The sequence below is a fragment of the Neopsephotus bourkii genome, unplaced genomic scaffold, assembly GCF_033783945.1.
Source record: "Neopsephotus bourkii isolate Nb327-2 ecotype Australia unplaced genomic scaffold, CSIRO-AGI_Nbou_v1 NB_463, whole genome shotgun sequence".
NCBI lineage: Eukaryota > Metazoa > Chordata > Aves > Psittaciformes > Psittacidae > Neopsephotus > Neopsephotus bourkii.
The window spans coordinates 425,202-449,360 of NW_026900965.1; the positions used below are offsets into that span (position 1 = coordinate 425,202).

The 24,159-nt window shown below is 44.6% G+C and overlaps 1 protein-coding gene across 6 annotated transcripts in view; it reads left to right on the forward strand.

The window, feature by feature from the left end:
- ZNF592 (zinc finger protein 592) overlaps positions 1–24,159 on the forward strand; it is a 40,393-nt gene that overhangs the window by 7,573 nt on the left and 8,661 nt on the right. For all 6 annotated transcript variants that reach the window (XR_009724945.1, XM_061349844.1, XM_061349846.1 and 3 more), the window contains 3 exons: positions 15,126–15,304; positions 19,931–20,107; positions 21,964–22,123. Coding sequence is in view for 5 of the 6 variants with exons in the window: in XM_061349844.1 (XP_061205828.1) it covers positions 15,126–15,304; positions 19,931–20,107; positions 21,964–22,123 (516 nt within the window). In the remaining variant the exon portion in view is untranslated. The remainder of the gene's footprint in view (positions 1–15,125; positions 15,305–19,930; positions 20,108–21,963; positions 22,124–24,159) is intronic.

The following is a 24,159-nucleotide window of genomic DNA, read 5'->3' on the forward strand; positions in this document are numbered from 1 at the left end:
AAATAAAAATGGCTGGATGGTTTTTATGTTGTAAAAGATGGTGAAGCCAGAAGGCACCGGCACGGCCAGAGTCGCGCTCTGTGCCCAAGGCAGAGCGGCAAGCGCTGTGCTCTGCCAACACCCAAACTTACTCTTCAACTTTAATGCAGTTTTAGGAAATGTCAGCAGTCTGGAATCTTCACCTTCAGGTGATGGGATATAGTGAACGCTCCAAAATGAGCTAAAATGTTAATCGGTCACATTAAAAATGTATTTCCTATTTTTGTTGTGGGGTTATCAATTCAAGAGCATTTTAAAGAGAGAAGGAATGTCTACTAGTAAGTATTTTTAGCTTGTAATAAAATAATTTATTCTGTAACTTAATAAAAGAGTTTAACCCTCACTTCAAGTTAGCTCTGCTAGATGGGAGATTGTTTTTGTAGTATTTTTCTGTATGGAAGCATTGACAAACTGGGAAAAGAGGCAATGTTAGATGTTGTGAAACTGTCTCCTCCTCCCTGTTTGATCTTCCCATGCTTATACTCAATGGGATGCATGCGTTTCTCTGGGAGTCCTTCTCCACTGTATCTGCTGTCCTCCAGGCTGCCCGGTGGTCTCCATGCTGTTCCCAGAACATCTGTTTCAGCAAAGCTGTTTCATTTTTAAAGGAAATATGAGTTTGTACCCATATGCCTGTAATTGCATGCCTCCAGATTTAGCAGTAGCTAATGGAAACCATCCCTCTGCCTTCTAGCAGTACCCAGGGTATTTGGTGTCACTGGACTAAGAGGTAAAAGGATGGGTAAAATTCAGCGGTCTGCAGTAGATGGATGTCATGCTCTCTGAGCGGCTCAAGGGAGAGGGTGTGGATTGCCAAGTGTCTTACTTAAGTAGCACACTGCATAACAAGGCATGAGAAGCCAAAGGTGTTGCAAATCAGGGGTGTTAATGAACTTCAGTCTGATATTAGACATGGTTTCAGAAGGAGATAGACATACAGGCTGTTGGAGTATGCATCGCAAGCTCCTGAAACAGGAAAACATGAACTGGCTGAACCCATTCCAATTAGATGCTGTGGACATCCGTAACTTTGCATTAATGATGCTGATTTCTTGGGTTGCTGTGTTTAATTTGGTCAGAAAAAGGAGGAATATTGGTAGGAGGTGGAGGTTATCAGTGAGTGTTTACAGAACACTTTTTTTGTGGTGGAAGTGGTTGAAAACTCTGGTTTCCATCTCTAGAGTGGCAGTGAAACTGTTGCTGAGGAAGGCATGACTGTAACATCTGTATTCAACATAGCACATTCTTTGTGCCCCTGTAGTGGATCAAGCCATCATGTCCGCATGGCAGAAGGTCTTGATTTCTGTATTGATACTTGTAATTAAAAAATAAGGTACAGCAGTGGTTGTTGTGTACCCAGGCATGATCTGGAGCACACTGCTGTTGCAGGACAATCTGCAATGGCATTAACAGTTGTGGGCCAGGTCAGATGTGAACTGCATCCCTAGATCTCAGGAGACTATTTAGTATTTATCATGATTTTGCACATTTGAGCAAAAACTAGTGTGTGTTTCTTCCTTCACACCTGATGTTTTTCTCACTATATTCAAACACTGGTTTAGAAGCAACTATGGGATTTGAGGGAGAGATTGCAATAATTTCTTAAAGCTAACAAAAATTGCACTGTAATTTTTTTTTTTTATTTTTAATTTCTTAATCCCAGAATTTAGACACAGGCACTTTGCCATGCCTTCTTCTCCTTGAGAAAGTATGGAGTATCTTGGCATTTTCTATACAAAATTATGGCTTGATTAATGCTTTTTTAAGAGCTTCAAGAGGTAACAGGGCAGGTCCCCACTGTATTATGGCCTAAAGCTTACCTGTGACTATTCAGATGCCTGGTACCAGACTATACCAAAAAAGAGGAGTCTTGGGAAGGTTAGGTGGATGCATAAGGGAAGGAGCATCTTTGGCTGAAGATGAAGTGTGAAATTGATTTATCTGCAGCACTTGGGTTTGATTTAGAAGATGGAGACCCCTGACCTATGGAAAATAAACTAGGTGGATTTTTGATTGATGTTCTTAGAAGCTTTTCTGCTAAATGATCCCAAATCTGGATTATTAACCATGACAGGCATATCTAACGTGACCGTAACTTGAGAAACTGAGCAGACTTTGAAGTGATCAGTTACAGTGCTTTTAGCTCAAAAACCTTTATGAATGGGTATATCACCTTGTTAAGAAGGAAGGGTTGATCCAGTGGGCTTGATGAAGAAAAGAAATAGCAGGAAAAAGACTTATTTTTCAGTATGATGTCTTCAGTTACCTAGAAGCTGAAGGATGAGCAAGCTGCGGTCAGAGGCAGCAGAGATTGGACTGGAGAGGGGGAGCAGCCTAAGCTGGCTCTGCTCCATGAGAAGACTTATCCTGTGTTGATACTTAAGGCTTCTCACTTCAGCTGGCATTCCTTACCATGACTTTGTGAATCACTTTGACATCTTTACACTTCCCTGTAGCTGTTTTAAAGGTGACTGTTGGGTTTTCTGTTTGTTCCAGTTGATGGCTTGGGAAATACTTGGTATTACGTTTTTGAAGGGCCTCGAATAAAGCCCATATTAATAGGATAGATAAGGGGTAAATGACTTTTCCAGGTGTGTACAAAATGAGAATGACGTGGCTGGTTCACAGTTATTTTGGAGGAAAGCAAAGATAGGTATGTGGTTTGGACAGCAGGGAAAGGAGGAGATTTGGAGCAAGTGAATAGGAAGAGAGGGGGATGATGCTGTGGTTAAGAAGGTGGAGTGGAAAGACATTCAGAAAAATGAGAGCTTGTGGTGGCTACATGATTGAAGTTGTTCAGAGTACGGCAGGGGAATCCTACCTGGCTAATTATTATATCAAATATGTATAAGATTAAGGCAGTTCTTCTCAGCCGAATACCACAGTGGGATCTCTGTGGCTTACAGTAAGGATTCAGGCTTTGAGAACTGTGAGTTAATCCACTTCAGAAATACAGAGAACTGGATTTAGTGGATGTATGTTTCAAGTGGATTGTCTCAAGGGCTTTTAGTTACTTTGCCTTTTTTTGGAGACTGGTGAGGCTAATTTTGCAGTTTTTTGCAAGCTTGTGAATCAAGTTGCTCGATGGGTTTACTGTTTTTCGATCATAGAACAGCAAGAAGAAAGCAGTATGTGAATTCGAATATCTGGTAGGTTGGACTTTGTTCAAACTAGAAGCTGTGCTTTATGCAGACATTGTGCTTTCCCAGATGTTCAAAAGGTGGTGGTAGCAGATGTTTGGTGTAATTTCAGGTCTGTTTGGTCTGACTACAGCAGTATTACATTCTAGAGCAAGATTTTTATATTTGGGGGGGGGGGGGGGGAAGGATTATGAAATAGGTGTAGTTAATGCCAAATCAATGCTACACATCTTCTAATTTAATTTTGGAGTAGAGAAGTGAGTAGATACTAATCTCCTTGATGTTCAGTGAGCTGGTCGTTAGAGTGCCATATGGGGAACAGCCGTACTGAAGAAGTTGAATCATGAGGAGCCAGGAGGTGGCTGATCTCTTCTCCCAAGGGACGAGTGATAGGACTAGAGGAAACTGCCTCAAGCTGCACCAGGGTTTAGATGGAGCAGTTCCATCCAGGAACAATTCCTGCCCCAGAGGTGCTCAGGCATTGGAACAGGCTGCCCAGGGCAGGGCTGCAGTCACCGTCCCTGCAAGTGTTCACACAGCGTGGAGATGGGGCCTCAGTGCCATGGGTTAGTGGTGGCCTTGGCAGTGCTGGGGAATGGTGGAACTTGGTGAGCTTAAAGGGCTTTTCCAACCTGGCTGATTCTGTGATTCTATGAGGGTTTAGAGCAGAATCAGGTAAAAGGGAGATAACTGCAACTGTGAGACCTCTCAAGCGATGCGTATAGGATACCTCTGCAGTGAATGTTTGTGTTAAGGACCTTGGAGCATGAACATGTAGATCTAATTTGCTGAACCAGCAGAGTAAAAAATAATGGAAAATTGGGAATATTTTACAGGAGGACCTAGGTGATCCTGATAACAGAGTAGGAATTGGGATGAAGGAACTGAAAAGCTTTTGTTTGGTCTGAAATAACTCTGACCTGGATGATACTGATGCAGGGGATTTATGTCAACCTGCAGAACTAGTCCAGGCTGCATTAATACTCCCTGTCACCACTAGAAATAACCTAGCTGAAGAAAAGTGTATTGTTTTGTTTGTTAGGGATAATCTGGAATAAGTGAGGGAAGAGTGACCAGAGAGCTGCAAACAGGAACTCTGGAGAGGAAATTAAAGAAAACCACTTTGAGTTTAGCTTGGCAAGGGCCTGGTAAGTTAGGGTGAGTTGCCTTCAGTACTGAAGGGGACACAGTCTTAAGGTGAGGGTTGTGGCACTTTTCCTCCACCAGAAACTGTATCTGTAAGAGCTTCCTGCACTTGCAGGGATCTCCCTGGGTAGTTCCTTAGCATCCAGCAGGTTTTTGTAGCTTTCTCAGGGCTGGACTCAAATTACAGGAGATGAACAAAACCCCTGTAGCGCCTGGTGCCTTCATCTTAGATGTGGTTTTCCTGATGGAGAGTGGATACAGAGGACACTGTATCTAGTATGATGTTTATATAAAAGAGCTTTTTTAAGCTTGGGGGCAAGAATGATATAAGAACAGACTGAAATAGATTTACACTGAAAATTAAAGGATCGTCAGCATTCATCAGAGGAGTGAATTCTGGAAAAGGTTTGCAGCAGAAGTAATGAACAAAAGCCACAAACTGGTTTTGAGACAGAGCTCGTTTGGTTTTTTGACAAGGACAGACCAGTGCACAATAACGTACAAGAATTCAAAGTACTTCCTGACCCTCTTGGGCATAATTGTCCATCTACTGGTAACCAGAGATGTTTCATACTTTTCTGTGTGTCTTCTTTGACTTGACCACCCAAAATCCACCAAAGTAGGTAGGAACTTGAATGAAGTACAAAACGCAAACCTCTGAAGGACCTCTGAATTTTCTTGCATTTTTGTGGTTTTGTTCTCCCTGGCCCCCGTTCTTCTTCTGTCACCCTTTATTTGTCCAATAAGAACAGTTCAATGAGTCGTGACATATCCTGTTTATGTACCACCTACACTGGAGTTACTTAAAAGCAGTTTTATATCTGCCTTTTGTTTTTATTCTTCCTTCTCCTTCTTAAATCAATGTTTTATAATTTATTGGCTAAAACTTGCCAGAAGCTAGTAGGACCACATGCTGCAATGGTGATTCCCCAGCAGCAAAGTAGAAGGAGAAAGACAGCAGGCATACCCTTCCTCACCTGTAACTCTCTCCTCTCCATGTTATGTTTTAGTTTAGAAAACTAGAGAATTGAAAATCAGCAAAAGTTCCTTTGGCCCCATCAAGCACCGCTTTCTCCCTCTCCCAAAGCAAGGGTGGTCAATGCAGTTGCTGGGTACAAGCGAGGACAGAATTTGTTTTATATGGAAATTTTCCCTCTGGATTTTGCAGAAGGAAGGGGATGGAGGGTGTTGCAATGAAATCATGTTGAGGGAATGGAGCTCCAGGCAGAGATCGCTGGGAGCACAGACAAAGAGATGAGTGGCAGGATAGGAGCCAGAGCTTGCACTGAGCATCAGGATGAGGTGGATAAGTGGACAGGGAGGAAGAAAACTTGTGTGCAGCTCAATGGTCTGCTTAAATCAGTGTGTGATGACTTCCACACAAGGCTACAGTCCCACCCTCCTCTTCCCCACCCAGGCTTGCTGGCCTGGCCCTGGTGGTCCTACAGCCTTTGGAGGAGTGAGACCAGCTTGGGGGAACAAAATGAGCATGGGTGCAAACTGGGATCGAAGGCATGGCAAAGAGCAAGGAGGAGAACTGGAGACAAAAACGTAGTCTGTCTTGGATAGGATGGAAGCTGATGTTGGAAGCTTGTGTCTTCTGGCACTGAGACAAAAGCTCCTTCTCTCTTGTTCTTCTTCCATGTGGGCATCAGTGATGCTGCCAAAAGCAACCTGGAGAATATCAAAGCTGATCACAGAGCTCTGGGAGAGATGGGCAGGGGATGAGAGCCCAGGTGCAGGTCTGCTCAATGCTGTGGGAGAGGGAAAAGGGTGCAAAGAGGAGATGGTCCTCTGAAGTTGCTAATGCACACAGCATGGGCAATAAACATGAGGAACTGGAGACCTGTGTGCAGCTGCAGGGTTTTGATGCTGGCAGCACAGATGTGGTGGGACAGCTTAGGTGACTGAAGTGTTGTGATGGAAGCATCCAGGCTCTTCAGGATATAGGCCAGGAAGACAGGGAGGGGGTGTTGTCCTTCATGTGGGGCAGCATCTGGAGTATGTGGAGCTCTTCCCTGGGAATGGGTGAGGAACTTATGGGTTGGGATTAGAGCAGACCAGTATGGGTGACATTGTAGTGGCTCTCTGCTATAGATACATACACACACACGTATATATGTCACCTGACGAGGTGAAAAAGTGGACAGCTGGAAGCAGTTTCACATTAACAGACCCTGGTCCTAATGGGGATCTTCAGCCACCCTGATACGTGCTAGTGGGACAGCCCAGCAGGGTGTAAACAGTTTGGGAGGTTCCTGGACAGCACTGATAACAAATTCCTGAGCCATGTGATAGTGAAAGCCAAGGAGGAGAGGTTCTTTGCTGGACTTCCTGCTCACCAGTGAGAAGGACCTACTGGGGATGTGAAGGTCAAAATCAGCCTTGGCTGCAGTGACCATGAGATGGTGGAGTTCAGGGTCCTGAGGACAAAAATCAAGGTCACAACAGTGGACTACAGATGATCAGGCTTTGGCATCTTTAGGCATCTGCTTGAAACAGTCTGATGTGATAAGGTCCTGGAGGGAAGAGAAGTCCAGGAAAGGAGGTCAATGTTAAAGGGCCACCTCCTTCAGGCTCTAGAGCAATCCATCCCAGCAAACAGCAAGTCATGCAAAAATGCCATCATGTCTGCATGGATGAACAAGGAGCTTTTGGCAAAACATTCCCAGCCTGACCCCAAGCAGTGACTGGCATCTTGCAGCCAACTTCCCCCCAGTTTCTGTACTAGGCATGATGTTCCATGGTATGGAATACGCCTTTGGCTAGTTAGGGTCAGGTGTCCTGTCTCTTGCTTCCTCACAGTTTCTTGTGCCCCTCCTCACTGGCAGAGCATGGGACACTGAAAGGTCCTTGACTCAGGTAAGCACTGCTCAGCAGCAGCTAAACCATCACTGTTACCAGCATTGTTCTCAAACTGAAGCCAAAGCACAGCACAGCACCAGCTACTGGAAAGAGAATTAACTCTATCCCAGCCCAAACCAGGACTCCATACAAGGAGGCAGAGTAGTTCACTGTTGGGTGTGGTGGGTCAGTGTTGGGTGGGTGCATGCTCGGTCACCCCATTCTCAGTAGGCCCAGGGGAGAAAATGCAACCAAAGCCTTGTAGGCTGAGTAAAGGACAGGGGCATCGCATACCAACCACCATCACAGTCACAACAGGCTTGTGTTGGGGAAATGAATTTATTGTCAATGAACTGTAGCAGGGTAGGATAGTGAGAAATAGAAGGCAAGCTATAAACACCTTCCCCACCAGTGAGGAGTGAAGAAAGAGTCAGGAGTGAAGCTGAGCCCCCTTCTTGCTGGGGTACTGCGTCCCCTGAGTGGGGGGTTTGTGGTCAGTTTATAACACTTTATCTCTGCTACTCCATCCTCCTCACATTCTTCCCCTGTTCTAGCGTGAAGTTCCTCACACAGAGACAGTCCTTCACAGACTTCTCCAGTGCATGTCCTTCCCACAGGCTGGAGGTCGTCACAAACTGCTCCAGTGTGGTTCTCTTCCATGGGTGCATCCCTCAGGAGCAGGCTGCTCCAGTGTGTGTCCCACCCATGGGGTGCATCCTTCAGGAATGCTCCAGCATGGGTCCTTCCCATGAGGTCACAAGTCCTGGCAGCAAACCTACTCCAGTGTGGGCTCCTCTCTCCATGGGGCCACAAGTCCTGCCAAGACAAGAGCCTGCTCCAGTGCACGCTTCCCATGGGGTCACAACCTCCTTCAGGGTACTTCCACTGTGGTCCTTCATGGGTTACTGGGGGACAGCCTGCATCACCATGGTATTCATGATGGTCTGCAGGAGAATTTCTTATCTAGTGCCTGGAGCACTTCCTCCTTCTTCCCCCACCATGGTGTCTCCTGGCTGCTGGGCTGTCTCACATCTTCTCACTCATCTCTCCCAGGAGTTGCAAGCATTTTTTACTCTTTCTTAAATATGTTACCTCAGAGGTACTGCCCTCATCGGCTGCGGGCCCAGCTTTGTCCAGTGACAGGGCCTTCTTGGAGCTGACACTGTCCAGCATGGGGGCAGCTTCTAGTGTCTTGTCACTGTGGACTGAGAAAATTTTGAATTAAGCTTCTTTGATGTGAAATTGTCTAAGATCTGTGATGCTGGTGGCTTTTTTCCATTGCAGTTCTACTTTGTTTCGTAAAACTGTCAAGTTTCTAAGTCTACACTGACACTTTAACCAGGGATTTTTTTACATACACAGAAACATATTTTGTGTTTATTGAACAGCCTTATTTTCCAGCAAATAAGGTTTTAATTGAATGCCTTATTTTACTGAGGCTTAAGCATCCTGGTGTCCTGGGATGATTTAAATGTGTGTGTGTAGGAGTCAGTCTTGGTGAAGGTCTGAGGAGGACACAAAGTTTGTGAGTGTGTTGGGCAGTGAGTGAGGTGCAGGAATACAAATGAGGGTGAACAAGGTTGACAAGAGGAGGTGGGATGTACTGATGAGGCGGAGAATGAACAGATGAAAGGGGGAGTAAGCTGGAGGTAGCAAAAGAGAGGACGAATGTGAGAAGTTTTGGATTGAAGATTGTCTTGTGGTCATGTCCTTCAGGCTGAAGGCCAAGCAGACTCCCTCAGTGGCATTGGCTCCACAGGCTGATGTCAATCTTAAAATAGGCAACTATGACCAAGGAAATAAACTGTCTTTGCTGTGCATGGGTATGACAGCATAAGAGTGTATAGGAGTTAAGGACTGGACTTGACATGTATTCTGTCACTGAAACTTGAATACACTGGTTTTAGCTTGTCAGTCAGGTTCTGGATTTTTCTTGCTCAAATTAAGAATGTTGAGTTTCTGTTGCAGGTTTTTTTCAGCTGTAAATTCAACATGCTAGTGTGGTGATGCCTGTTCATTTAAAGAGAGCCTGGGGTGTGGTATGGTTTAGTTTTTACAATGACAGCAAGAGAAATTCTCTGCTCACCACTTCTCACATTGGTAAAATTTTGTGTAGCAGCATTGTAACCTGGATGGTTGAACTAAATCAAGTCAAAAATGATCTTCCAAGCATCTGGATCTTGGCTGTAGCGTGGCGCAGCAACAGTCATACTGGTGGAAGGTAGCAAAGATGAGCACAGAGTTGTAGAGATGAAGGTGTTGAGACCAGCTGTGCTGCCAGAGCCAGCACATCACGCTGCTGCATGCTGGAGATTCTGGAGCATCTACAGTGAAGGATGCAGGTTCCTGGCATTTATTCCAGTGAGGCAGCAGGTGAAGGCTAATATGAAGTTAAAGGTTAACTTTAAGTAGTATTTCACTGCTGTTTTTTTAACAGCAGCAGCATTGTGCTACTCTCTGTGACCCCTTGGTTGCAGAAGTATCAGCTGCTCCTGCAGCTCTGCCTACAGTAGAAAAATCAAAGCTCACAAAAGGCTGGATTTGGGAAGAACTGGCACTGTGGGGCAGTGCTAGCAGGGGATTTTTGGTTTGAATATGTAAAGGGCAAGTGTTCTTTAAAACATTTACATTCCAAAAATATAATTTCTCTTCCCCTCTGACTGTTTCATTTTGAGTCCTTAGCAAGTTTTTTTTTTCCTTTTAATTCAGAGATGGTTAGGCTTATGAATCTTTTTTTTCTTTCATAGCCTTGATCCCATGTCTTAGGGTTGGTGCAGCCCTGTGTTTTTAGCTGAAGCTGCACTGCATGATGATCATATCAAGGAGGATCTTTGTAGTCTGGAATAACCTCTTTAATAGACATGACATTCATTATCATTTGACTCTATAACAGCAAAACCACTCTAAATGCAAAGTAAAGTTTCTGTGCTTGTGCTGAAGCCATTCCCTTTCCTCTTGTGCATTACGTGTAAGTGAAAGCAAAGAGTTTCATGCCCCGAGTTAATTTTTCAGTGGTGTGTTGAAAGGGATCATGCTCTTGCTACTCACAGGCTTTATCTGAGTGAGAAAAGTGGCCTCAGGAATTCTGTGGTGATCCTGCATGTGAGAAGATGGGAGTTGCTCTGTTTCTCTGATCTAGTGGTGGTTGAAAGAAAACATGCTCATGAATGGATCAAATTTGATGCCAAGTTGTGTGATCAGTCCTGTCAATGAAACAGAAAGGTTACTGGTGCCACCTCTACCCAGCCACTTTGCAGAGCAAAACTTTGTTCACTATAAATTTCTTGATTTACAAACACGTCTGTGGCCACAGGGTTGGATTTAACAGATGAACCTTTCTGGAGCCGTGGTTTTTTTCAACCTTCATTCTACTTCAGTGAGTATTTTAATTTTTTCCCCCTTCTGAAGAAGCTTGCAAATAAAAATGGGAATAAAATCAAGTATTCTGCCTCAGCTGAACATGTGAGCATTTCTCTGTGTGTCGATGTGTCTTCTGGAAGAAAAGGCCAAATGAGATGTGGCAGGCAAACCAGAATTAAAGAAAACTTATAATAAATAACTCTTGATTAAAGCGTAGATTATGGGAGTATATGAAAAACACAGACATTACACAACTCAAAATCATATCCTGGTAACATGCTTTAGAAATAACTGGGTAATGGATGTCTCAAATTGCTGCCAGACTTCTTTGAGAAGTCATGGAAAACTAGGAGAGAGATAAAAATGTGACATCTGGAACCAAGTTACGATTTCTCATAAAAAGCAGAAGAATTGCAAAAGAAAAGGCTGCTCCAGCTCCAAGATGAAGCCTTCAGTGATGGAGCCCACAGGAGCTGCACATTTGCCCTGACAAATGCAGCAGCTCCTGGCACGGAGTGGACAACTGGGCCCCCCTGTCATAACCCTGGGCAAGATTTCTGGCCTCGCGTCTTCTGCAGGTGTTAAGAAAATTATAAGTGTGAGCATAAAAATGCTGGTTATAATTTTTAATCTCTACTGCACGTTCTCCAGCTCTTCTGTCTTCCTTGGTTGATTCAGTAAAAAAATCCAACCTGCCATTTCTTTACCTGGTCATTCAGTCCTCTATGGTCTTTTTTCAGTTCTTTGTGGTCAGCCCTTATCTGTAACCTCCTGAGTTACTGGGTTATGATCATCAGTCTTTGCCATTTCACTTCTCATTTTCCTTTCCCAGATACTTTGAGACTATTTCAAAGAGCCCAAATTCCAGCAGAGCTTCCTGGGGGCCCTCCTCCATCAAAGAACTGGCTGTTTATGCCTTTCTTCTTGCCACTTATTTATTTAAGCACAAACCATCCTCATACTGTGGCAGTTTAGTTTCCTTAAAATCCTTTCATGAAGGGTGTTGCAAAACGATTTTGGAGATCCAGGTAACCTGACCCATCTGCAGGTCAGGTCTTCCTTACCCACATGGTTGTTGACTCCTCTGGAGAGCTTGGATAGGTTTGTGAAGCAGGAGGAGAGAAGCTTGCATTGACTTCCGAAGTACAGAAGTAGTGCTTGTTAAAGATGACAGTTTTCCTTATTCTTATTAATGTGTCCTGTGACTCACCACTCTTCATTTTGTCTGTTTACTCCCCAACTTCTTGACACTTCCACAGGAAGATCTGAACTCAGAGGCTTGGACTAGTTTTAGTCCCCCCTGCAGAGCGTGGGATCAGCATGGGAATCTTCCAGCTTCTTCCCCAGCATCTGCACATGCAAAAAATTAATTTCTTTATCCTTGCAGAGTTTTGCTTTTTATTCCCATGTCATGTGTACGCACTCTCTGGCAGGCTTCCTGCTCTAGTGGAGCCTTAAGAAAATAACCACTAGTTTTGAAGCCTCTTGCTAGCTGTCCCCAAACTTTTCTGCCTTACACTGACATGGGTTTGGTACCTGACAAGCCTTTCATGTAACAAGGGAGGAGTAGTGGGCTCCCTTTTGCTGGACCTGACCAGCAAAAGGCAGCTGAAGCTGCTTCCTTTGCTCCTGCACTTGCTGTGCAGGTGGCCAGTGGCATGGACCTGGCCGTGCTGTGCCCCATGGGCCATGTATTCCTGCATCCTCCACTGTGTCTGTATTTGTTGTTATAAATGCCATTTGGAAGTAAATTCTAGTGGCTCTTTTCCACATCAGCCCTGGCTGCTGTGTTTAATCGTCCTGGGTCTACTGAGTGGTGCTGCTGAAATGCCGTGTTTCTAACAGGCACCAAACACAACTAAATGATCAGCTTTGTGCTCTATCAGCAGAGCTGGCATATTAAACCTTTAATTAAAAGTAGTTTACAGAAGAATATTACCCATGACAGAGTGGTATTTGGAGTCTGTTGCCCGCTTGTACCTTGGTGTGTGGCACGGTCAGCTGGTGTCTTAAGTCACCCCTTCACTTTGGTTGGGTGGGAGCACAAGCGCAATGCAAAGGGTGTAGGATTCATCTTTTCCACCCCAGCAGCCCATAAGCTAAAAGGACCAAACACCGTGAGATGATTTCGTTTCCCCAGCTGAAGCTTACTTTATGCTGACTCACACATGGCAGTAGTTACTCTTCAGACATAACGGTCTGACAGGGACACCTCAGAAAATGAGGGAGTTGTTCACAATGTCAGGACCACCAGGTCTGCTGCATCCAAACACAAATCACAGAGCAGTGCTGAAGCTCAGGTCTGCGAGCTTACCGCTGCTTTGCACATCCCCAAGCAGCAGTGCCCAGGCCTGGAGCCCATTAAATATGGGGTGATTTTGGCATATTTCAGATCCAGCACAAGCACACATGACAGTGAAAATTCAGGTCTTTGTGTTGCGTGCCAGGGTGCCTTTGGGGCCACGCTGGGGAGGAAGAGATGAGCCCCAGACTGTCTCTTCACAGACTTAAAATCAAAACTAAATTGCCTTTGACAAGGCAGGATCTGGACAGGAAATGTATCTCACTAAGCTACAAGGGCAAAGGTGCTTTCAACTTGTGCTTGTTCTGAGTTTGCCTTGAATGCTGGGCGGGATCAAAGCAAGGGGAGTGCTGTTTTGATAAGGCCAAGAAGTTAAATTTCCCGTTGCAAATCAAAACTCGATTAGAAAAAACAATGCCATAAACCACAATAAAACTGCCCTGGATATTATTTTCTTCTTGTACCTCTTATTTGGAGATGATTTGAGAGAGCTCTGGAAAATGTAAGGTCCTGTTCAGCAGCTCTGAGATATATCCTGGGGGCTTTTCTATTTCCCATGTTCCCATTTCTGCTTATATTTCACAGCTCAGACCATGGCTCAGTAGTGCTGGTTTTCTCTGCTGAAATTAAGGGGCTTCTCCAAGCATTTGGGGAAGGGCTGAAATACTGTTTAGTTTGTTTGAATTGCATTTGGGTGCAGGCATGGGGGTCCTATAATGCAGTTTCTTCTGCCCATTTCTCTCTTTCTTGGGGGAAACGTTTTCTCTAAACTTCAGTTGTAGCATGTCTTGGGTCACGTGTCTGAGGCTTCTGATATGTTTGGCAATTTCTGCAGTTTCCTCCTTCAAGAGCCTGGTTTTTTAAGCCCTCCCCTCCCTCCCTCCTGAACCTTTTTCAGTTTTGTCATAGCTTTTATTGCAAATGATGCTTTCTGTTACCTGCAGTGTTTCTGACAGTTCACTGGTGGATGTTGTATAGTGGAGCATCACAAAGATGCTGCATAGAACAGCAATGATACAGAAAATGGAGTTGGCTCTTAATCTTTTGTCTCTGTCAGATTTGGGTGCTTCTTGCCCAGGTTTCTGAGCCCTTGTGGCCAGCAGTGAAGCCTGCAGGACTTGGTTTGGTCCAGCTGTGTAGGCACATGCTACATTAAAAGTTTTGGTTGACCATGTAGGCGTATGCTGCGGTACAACTTGTCACCATATCTGAGCTAATGAGCCCTGTAACCTTCTTTAATGATAGTGGAAGAAATGATGTGTTTAAATTACCTGATGTGATAATCCATAATTAGCTGCTTGCTGTAGTTCCTTCTTAAGCAGGAGTTAGGAGCAGAGGAATTGTGTGGGTTTTAATGACAGAATAGAGTTTGAGCTCCTAGAAGGCTCAAGGCTGGAGGTCTGGCATCTGTTCCAGCTTTACTCCTGCTTAGGCATCAAGTAATATGTACCCTAGAGAGGATAGCTCCTGGGCTTTGAATGAGTACAGAGGAGTTGAGTCATCTGTGAAAGGGTGCAGAGGTTTGACAGCTGTTGAAACTGGGGTGATATGTCCACATAAAACACTTTACACGTCAAGTAAATGACACTTCTTCTGCAAAGTGGAATTGATAGTACGTGTGGCTCTTGGAAGGGTAGGGAAAAAGGTGGATTTCGTAAGGAGTGCAGAAATAGGGAGAGAAAGAATCCTTGCATCATTTCTAGTTGTCATGTTTCTATAAAGATGTCATAGCACACGTAGTTTGTGGTCTTTGAAAGTTCAGATTTCAGTGGTCCAGAGAAATCTTTCAAGAGACACAAGTGTGGTTTTGGTGAAGGCTGCTACATGTCTGGGCTGCATTGTGTTCAGCAGTGAGGATTTGGAGATGGGGTATAATGGAGTTTTCATGCTATTTTGGTGTGACCTTGGTGCAGGGTGGGGACTGGTTGAGAAATGTGCTTTCCTTCTCAAATGCCTTAATGCAGAAATGAAAGCAGTGACCAAGCATAAATAATATCAGCGGAGCTAAGGGTGAAAGATTTTGTTTTCCTTTTTTAAGAGAAAAAAAGGAAGTAATCCACAGAGAACGTGGCTTAAGAATGGATACTGCTGTTGGGAATGGCTAGTGTGGAAGTTGTTAGGGTTGTTGTGGAAAAAGGTGCTGAGGAGACTAGCCAAAGAGCTTCGTAGAGTTTATGTTTATATTAGAGGAATGTGCTGGAGTTTTCTCTAAACCTGAAAGTTTTCTAGGGTGGCCTGGGGGGACAAAGAAACAAATAGGGGATAACTAACTAATGTAACCTTCCTCTCATCAGACGTGTCAAGTGTGCCAGATGATGCTGCCCAACCAGTGCAGTTACTGCGCTCACCAGAGGATCCACGCTCACAAGTCTCCATACTGCTGCCCAGAGTGCGGTGCTGTCTGCCGCTCCGCCTACTTCCAGACTCACGTCAAGGAGAACTGCCTGCATTACTCCCGCAAAGTGGGATTCAGGTTTGTGCAGGGCCAGAGGGTCTGTGCTGACATGACAAGAAGGAATGAGAAACTGGGATTTAGATCTTTGGAAATGTGTTTTCCTTGCAACAGAAACAAAAGAGGATGTAGCCAGGAGCTGTTGTGGTTTGCTGTGTGATAAAATGTATTTCAAAATGGGGAATTACTAAATGGATTTAAGAGAGGTTTCTGGGAGCAGAAATTATTTGGAGGCATTTAAGCTGAAGGAACCTTGTGTTGAATTGAAGTTGCAGACAAGCGTCTCAGGATTGATATTTCCAGCAAAAAGATTGCAGATCTTAATCCTCTAAGTCTCTTTAAGGTTTGAACTTACATTTATGTACGTTATAATGGTCTGAGGGATGTACACCTGCATGAGAAGAGGATAGAATATTTTCTTATATGTGCCTACAACTCTCCAAACAGTTCTCATGAACTGAGACAAATGGAGGAAGGCTCCCAAGTCTCTGGATGTGGTTGTGTGTATGTGCCTGCATGTGTTGTCTCTTCTCCAACCAAATTGATTGCTTTAATAAAAGACATTTTAATAAAAGACTTTTCCCTACAAGGCTTTCCTTGGCATGTTTAGATCACCTCAACTGCAGCACAGCTCTTAAGACAGAGACTGTTTTACTTGGGAGATGAGACTAGTGACCTTTTAAGTTCTGTTTTTTCTCTTATTGCCATTGAATACTTTGAGATTTAAAATGGATAGGGCAATTTTTGCTCATGGAGTTGTTCTTTTAAGATGGCTGCAAATTCAGGAAGCCTGTGTGGTTTGTTCTGAAATCACACTTAGTTTTTCAAGGGCTTTTTCTTTCAACTGTGAAGACAAGAAACACATAACAAACTGAGTCTGAATTTAATTATATACAGAGAAGGGTCTTTTTATGTGGGATCTGATTGGAGGGGGCATGGCCCACAACAAAGGATTAATTCCATAGCAAATTAAATGGCCGTGATACTTGGGCTGTTTGAAAATGGGTTAATCTGAGAGAGGGAGGAAAGCTGAAAAATAATGTTTTCCCTGAAATGGAAAAATTAGAATGGAGATGTCAGAAAACTAACCATGTGTTTGGTGCAGTTCTTTGGACTTCACTGGCACCTAAGAATCCCAAATGCAGGCACAACTTCAGCATGCTGAGCTGCTTGTGCATCATCCCCATCCCTCTTGATGCCTGGATCAATAACGTGTCACAGTTACTTTGGCCCAAACTGCAGTATATAGGAAACTCAGTCTTTTAGCAGTGATCCAGTGCAAGTCCTTCTGCCTCTAAGTGATGGGCTTGCAGTGTAGAGCAAAGCTTGATCCTGACTCTTAAGTGTATGACCTGGCATCTTTTCCAGATGTATTACAGTAATATCCTTATGATGCTGTCAGCAGCGAGAGCTTGTACAGGTGTCATTAGCAAATGCCTTCTTTCTATGTCAAGGACATTAAAGAAGATTTAAACCAAGACAGAGCTTAAGAATGATGCTTGCAGGGTTTTTAGCTTCTCTAGAAGCTAAATTTCTTTAACTTCTCTAGTTTGCATCTGCTCAAGCTCATCTGTGAAAACTGGGTTTACCAGACAGGTAAACTTCTGGCTGTGCTATCTTTGTTATCCTGCCTGTCACTGCTCTTTTGGGAAAGGAAGAAATAAACTCTGGTTGCAGAACCATATGTTGATAGTCCTTGGCATCTGCTCTGTGGTCATGTAGCAACTTCGTTTCTTTCACTTTTGTTACTTGAAGGGCTGAAAAGCTGAGAGGTTCTTTTAAATCCTTCCCAGGATCAGCTCTATTTTGCTGCTTCTTGCTATATCCTTGTTTTTATTGATTTTCTGATGTGTAAGTTTGGGGTTTGTTGGGGTTTTTGTTTGTTTGGGGTTTTTTTTGTGTTCAGTCCTTATTCTATCTCCTTTCCTCCTAATACCCCAATGTGTTCAGTGAAGTTTCGAGTAAGATTGTTTTATTTGGGTTTTAATCATGGCAAGTGATTGCATTGAAAACGAGAAAGGCCTTCTGCAGTTAAAAATTAAAATCACCAAGTCTGTCCTAAATGCTTCTTCCACTTGGCTCGAAGTGTCACCTCCTTGCCTTTTCCAAGCACCTTCTGGCTGTCTCCACTGCTCTGGGGCTCATTTTCCTGCTTGGTGCCATCTGGAGAGTTGAGAGGCTGGAAGGTGACAGCACAGGAAATGTTCAGAGGGTTAAGACAACATCTTGTAGCTTTATCTTCTCTTGCAGGCTGCTTTCCAAGACTTTTACACCACCCCTCCTTGCCCTGGGGCTATCCAAGAGTCTTTGCTGGCATATTATTCTCCCTCCCCTCCTTCCTGGGGAGATGATAGCGGAATCTGCAATTTGTAGAAATTAACATGGCAAGCCTCTGACATCCTCCATCCACTTTGTTCTGCTAATTGCTTTACTTTATCAAACTTCGTCCTGCTGGCACTGGAATTCTTGATTACAAAGTGCCTGTTGTTTAAACTTCCATTTACTGTAAATTAAATCAACTTGTAATCATCTGACCTTGAGCTAGTACTTACTTCATCCCTAATTCTAATTGAAGTACTTACCAAAACTAAGCAGAATGCAGAACCATCTATTGTTAGTTCAGGGAGCGCTTGTGGAAGAAACCTGTTGGATATTCCTGGATGTACCAGCCAGACCTTACTGTCAGGATTAGCACTTGTGCTTCCATTTATACTTGGGGAATTTATTCTTCCGTAATAACATGGTTCCTGATGTTACTATCCTAGAAAGTCTCTCTCTATGTCACATGAGGATCACGCTTGAAGGCAGAGCTACCTGGGCAGGATGTTTCCATGCTTCCCCAAAGATGACACCAGCTGTTGTCATCGCTTCCCTCTCTGAACTTAAGAACACTACATCTGTTTGTAGATTTTGGGAGGGAGAGGGTTCGGCTCCTTCGGGCTGGCTTCTGCCTAATGATCTTTTGAAGTATAACTTCAAAGCATGGGCTTGATTCCTAAACACTGTTGGGAGGCTCGTTTGGAGGGAAGGATAATCTAGCGGCTTGTTTGGTTTTGATACAGGCTTGGAGCTCTTCCAGTTGCTCGGTAGCTGGGGTCCATCTGCGATGGCAGCATCTGTGCTGCGGCACTGCTGAGCACACAAACGGCAGACCTGAGAACGAGGCAAAAAAGATATTTCTAAGGTGACTTAGCTCCAGGTTTACTGGAGGAAGTTACCCTTGGGTGCCCCTCACATCCTACAAGCACAAGCATTGGCTCCATGGATTGCCCAGCTGAGCTCCACTGTAATGGTCTGCATGTGCAGTGCTGGCTCAAGTGGAGGTCTGCCACTAGTCATTCTGAGTGACTCTTCTTAGGAGAGGCTGTTCTAGTCCCTGATTAACATAGGTGCTTCTGTGGGCATGGTGAACCCCATGGCTGGTGTGGCCAAAGCAGGCGAGGACACCGTATCTTCATGAGCCCTTGCAGTGGTGTGTGGCTGCTCTCAGAGTACAGCAGGTGGGTGGGTTCTTGAGAGGAATATTAGTTAAATACAGTAAGGCTGCTGGGGGTTTCCATCGTGGGGGAGTACCAGGCAAGGTCTGTCACAGAGTGCACTGGGAGGAGAGGCTGGCTGAGACCAGTGACGTGACCCTGGTGCTCTGCCTGGCCGTGTTTTTAGCTGCTAAGAAGAATCCTTTGGCTCCACATGCAACCTCTGCTCTTCCCAGAGCATCCATCCAGCTCCTAGGCAACCACTTCCCAGGCAACACCTGTGTGTTAATGATTTTAATGAGTTTAATCAGTTCCTTCCATGTTTCTGTTGCCATTTTCAGTATCTTTGCTGTTGTCATTATTTTCTGGTGCTTAGTGGGGAATGAGAACCAATTATACAGGGTTACTGAGGATTCTGTACCTGAATATCCTTTTTGTTTTGTACTGAAGACTGACTGGTATTTATGCTGAGATCTTATCAGATACTTTTACTTTAGTTCTTCACTTTCATCTGTGGCAGAGTTGGCTTTCACAGATACAGGGCTGGTGTTTTGCTGAACCACATTTTCCTTTATTCTTCCTGGGTTGTTTTAGTTTCTGAAGGCTAATTTTATAGATCCTGTCACTAGCATCTGACAGTGACATCTGCCCAGCCTGTGAATTCCTGTGCTGTGGCTTAACCCCAACCAGCAGCTCAGCCCTATGCAGCGTCTCACTCACCCTTGCCCAGTGAGATGGGGAAAAGAATCAGAAGAGTAAAAGCGAGGAAACTCATGGGTTGAAGTAAAGACAGGTTATTAGGTAAATAAAAGCTAACACAGAGGCAAAGCAAACTGAGGAACTTACTCCCTGCTTTCCATTGCAGGCAGGTGTTCAGCCATGCCCAGGAAATTTGGGCTCCGTCACACATAACACACATCCCTGAATTATCCACACTGTTTTCAGCACAAATCCAAAGCATAGCCCCATGCTAGCTAGTACAAAGAAAATTACTCTATCCCAGACAAAACCAGCACACCTGTATTCCTTCTTGACTCTTCCATGTTGCTACTGAAGGTACTGAACAAGGACCCACCATAGCCTGGTGCTTGCCTCTGCCTGTGCCACTTTGTGTGTATCTTGGAAGCAGCACTGTGGCTGTAACTTGGCTCTTTCTTTGTGTGTCCCCTAGGTGCATCCATTGTGGAGTTGTCTTCATGACCCTCGCCATGCTCAAAGTGCACATCCATGAGAAACACTGCGAAGTCTTCCACAAGTGTTCTTTTTGCCCGATGGCCTTCAAGTCGGCCGACAGCACCACGACTCACATGACCAGCCAGCACCCAGCAGAGCCTCACAAGACTACTCAGTAAATATTTCAGATTTATCATTTCCTCTTCTTCCTTGCTGGGTAGCTCCAGGATTCCTCCTTTACCTCCCTTTTTTTTTTTTCTGTTTCTGGTTTCTGTCCTCATATGAGAAGAACTGCTGCTTTGTCTGCTGGTGTGGGTCTGTTCCTAACCACAGTGTGCTCTTCTTTGTACAGACGTGGTCCCCTGGGTAGGAGAAGAACTTGGGCAAGAAAGAGCTGACTATCATAGAATTATGGAATCAATCATAGTATGTTTGGGTTGGAAAGCACCTTAAGATCATCCAGTTCCAACCCACCTGCCATGGGCAGGGACAACTCACACTAGACCGTGTCACCCAAAGCCCTGTCCAACCACACTTTGAACACTGCCAGGCATGGGGCATTTACCACTTTTCTGGACAGCCTGTTCCAGTGCCTCACCATTCTCACAGGGAAGAACTTCTTCCTGAACTTCTAACCTGAACTTCCCCTGTTTCAGTTTAAACCCATCACCCCTTGTCCTGTCGCTGCAGTCGCTGATGAAGAGTCCCTTTCCAGCATCCTTGTAGTCCCCTTTAGACACTGGAAGGGGCTCTGAGGTAACCACGCAGCCTCTCTTCTCCAGGCTGAACAGCCCCAATGTTCTTAGTCTGTCTCCATCCATCAGGGGCTCTAGCCCCTGATCATTCTTGTGGCCTCCTCTGGACTTGCTCCAACAGCTCCATGTCCTCCTTATGTTGAGGACATCAACACTGCATACAGTGCTGCAATTGAGGTTTCATGACAGCAGAGTAGAGGGGCAGGATCACCTTCTTTGGCCTGCCTAGGACACAGTTGATTTCTGGGCTCAAGTGCACACTGAAGCCAGCTCACATTCAGTTTCTCATCGACCAACACCCCCAAGTCCTTCTCTTCAGGGTTGCTCTGAATCTCTTCTCTGCCCAATCTGTAGCTGTGCCTGGGATTGCCCTATTTTGCTTGGCTTGATTGAACTTCATGAGGTTGGCATTAGCCACCTCTTCAGCGTGTCCAGGTCCCTCTGGATCCCATCCCTTCCCTCCAGCATATCCACTGAACCGCACAGCTTGGTGTCATCACAGACTTGCTGAGTATGCATCAATCCCACTGTCACCAGCAAAGATGTTGAACAGGATCGGTCCCAACACCGACCCTGAGGGACACCACTCATTACCCATCTCCAGTTGGACGTTGAGCTGTTAACTGTGACTCTGTGTGTGGCCATTCAGCCAATTCCTTATGCACCGTGTGGTCTATCCATCAAATTTATGTCTCTCCAGTTTAGAGACAAAGATACCTGTAAAAGGAACTTAACTGTCATCTCATTGTGCAGCAGGACCCACAGTGACATTTCTTGGTAGAGGGCTCCAGAGTAATTGCTGCATCTGGAACTCAAAAGAGGAGAGTTACGCCATGCATCATTGACCCAAAAATCACTAGAGAGAAACCTCCTGTGTTTTCCACTCTGTAGCTCTCCCCTCCAAGGCTTGAGCTAGTGCCAAGATTGTACGCTTTAAGGGAGGAACTATGGAAAGGTGGGATTGAAAGTAATGCGTAGCTAGCTGGTATACTTTGAATTTGCTCCCATCTGTCTGCGCTTACACGCACACACAGAGTCATGCATATGCATAGAAGTAAACCTATTTTTAGAAAGCTGTGGTATGTGCCTGAGGCATTTTGTTGTTCTTCCTAGTTGAGTTAATGGTTAGGTTGTCCACGTGGGTGTGTGTTGACAATCCATTGAGAGCACAGCCCTTCTTAGAAACCTGTCCCTTTCTGAAGTTGCTGAGATAACTTTCTGCACTGTCTTCTTAAAATAACTAACAGAGACTGAGTTTACATTTTAATTGTTCCAGGGTGATCTACAAATGCTCTTGTGAGACGGTCTTTAACAAGAAGAAGCTGCTACAAGAGCACTTCCAGCAGAACACCAACAAGTTGTTGGTGGGAGTGTTCAAGTGCCCACAGTGTCAGCTGGTGTATATGCAGAAACAGCAGTTAATGCAGCACGTTAAGGTAGGTAATGCCCACCATTTGCTGATAGCAGATCCTCTTATTAGACTCCACAAGAGTTTATATCAACTGCTTGAGGAAATAGATTAAGGAAGTGGAAGGTTCTTGAGGAATATATTAGTGGAAAAATAAGACTACAGTGACTTACAGTATTATCTGGAAACATCAGTGGAGCATTTTGTGTTAGTTGGTAATAACGCAGGCAGTTACTTTCATCTATATGTGATTTAACCTTATGACAAAGACTCATTTTCTGTGAATACATTCATTTGATTTTTAACTGTTCTGTATTAAACCCAAGGAAGTGATTAAGCCAGAGTGGAAGCTTTATCACTGGTTGGGAGACAGGGAGAAGTATTGTCTGTCCACAGTGTTACTCAGTTTATAGAATGAGAGCTGAATCTTCCTCTTCTGGATGCTCACTAGAGAGTTCTGACTGCTTGCAGCTGCCTCAGGGAGGCTGCATGGCATTTAACATCCCGCTTCTCTGGCTGCTCCTCTCACCTGAGAACTGCACCAGATTGCAAAAGGGGAGTGCAACAGAGGCAGAAGTGATTGCTCTGGAGGTGTACCAGCCCTGGGGAGGTGGGATCCCCACTTTGTCTGTCTTGGCACCAGTCAGGCTGCTCCAAGAAGGTGGTCTGAAATGGATAGTTGTGTGCAACCCCAAAACCTGGGTGGAAGTGTCTGGAGCATGCTTTGCACCTGCTCTCCCTCAGTAATGGCTCGTTTTGCAGTAAGCACAGCAGTTGCCTCACTGTCATTCATCGCTCTTTTACACGTGTGAAAAATCAGTTATTATCCATTTAGTGGTGTTTCTGGCAGGATGTGTGTGAGGACTTGCAGATTTGCTTATCCCATGAATGTGCTATGCCACATTTTTCTGTTGTCTTGGTGAATGTGTTTCTATGGACAGTGTCTTAACAACACCGGTGTGGAAATCCTCTCAGATTTCTTGGTGCCATTCTGAAGCAAGAGCTCGCAAAGTCTTATTGCCTGTTGATTAGAAAAAAAACAAAAGTGACTTTTTTTTTTTTAATCAGTAACTTGCCTGTGTTTATACTTGCACTTGAAAAGTCAAAAGATTTATTAGTTTGCTGCTAAAAGCAAAAACCATTGAAAACTACTTCTTTGCTCTCTCCTCCATGCCTTTTAACTTGCAAATCTGGAACTGCTTTGCATGCAGTAATGAATTAAATTTTGAAGCCCTCCTATGAAGTTGATGATACCTAATCTTCCTGTATTATAGCGAGGAAAATAGAGTTGAGATTAAGGCTGGGACCTTCAAAGAGGCATTCAACCCCAATATTAAAATGCAAGCTTGAGTTGAGGTACACAACTTGCTGTGGCTCATTTCCAAATCCCCCCCCAGGGACCTGTGTGCAGCAGTTTGTGCACCAGCAGCCTGACATCTCCATAAAAAACTTTTTGTCTTTTAACTGAGAGGCTGTATTTGGCCATCAACATGTCTTTGAGATGGTCATTGCAGACAGCTTTTTGGCTGTGTCAGGACAGTAATTGCACTAACCCATCTCTCCTCTCCATCTCCTCTCCTATCGGATCCTGCTCCTTTATGCAATGGAGAGTTTATAGTCTAATGTGTGCCTAGATGCAAAATAAAGAAGCCATGTGCCTCCTCATCCTTCCTGGCTTTCCACTGTTAGTGCGTAAGAGTAGGAGTTAGAAGGTCTGGTTCCCGTTATTGATTCTGCAGAGAACACAGTTCATTTTTCTGTGCTCCTTTCTACCACCTCCCCGTGGTGTAATAACAGGAGAAATGGAGTAATGGGCACTAATGTACACTGCTTTGAAACGACTCTTGAGATTTCCGGATGGGGAGAAAGGTGAACTGTTCCTGTTACCCTGGCAATGCTGTGGAGCTGCTGTCATTGCCCTGCCATTGCATGACAGAGCTTCTGTGAACATAGCTGGATCAGGTGCAAAGCACATGGGCTTCTCAGATGAGACACTGTCTTTTGACGTTTGTTTGGTGTCTAACCCCCAGAAAGACTTCCAAAGGCGTGGGGCCTTCCTGTGTT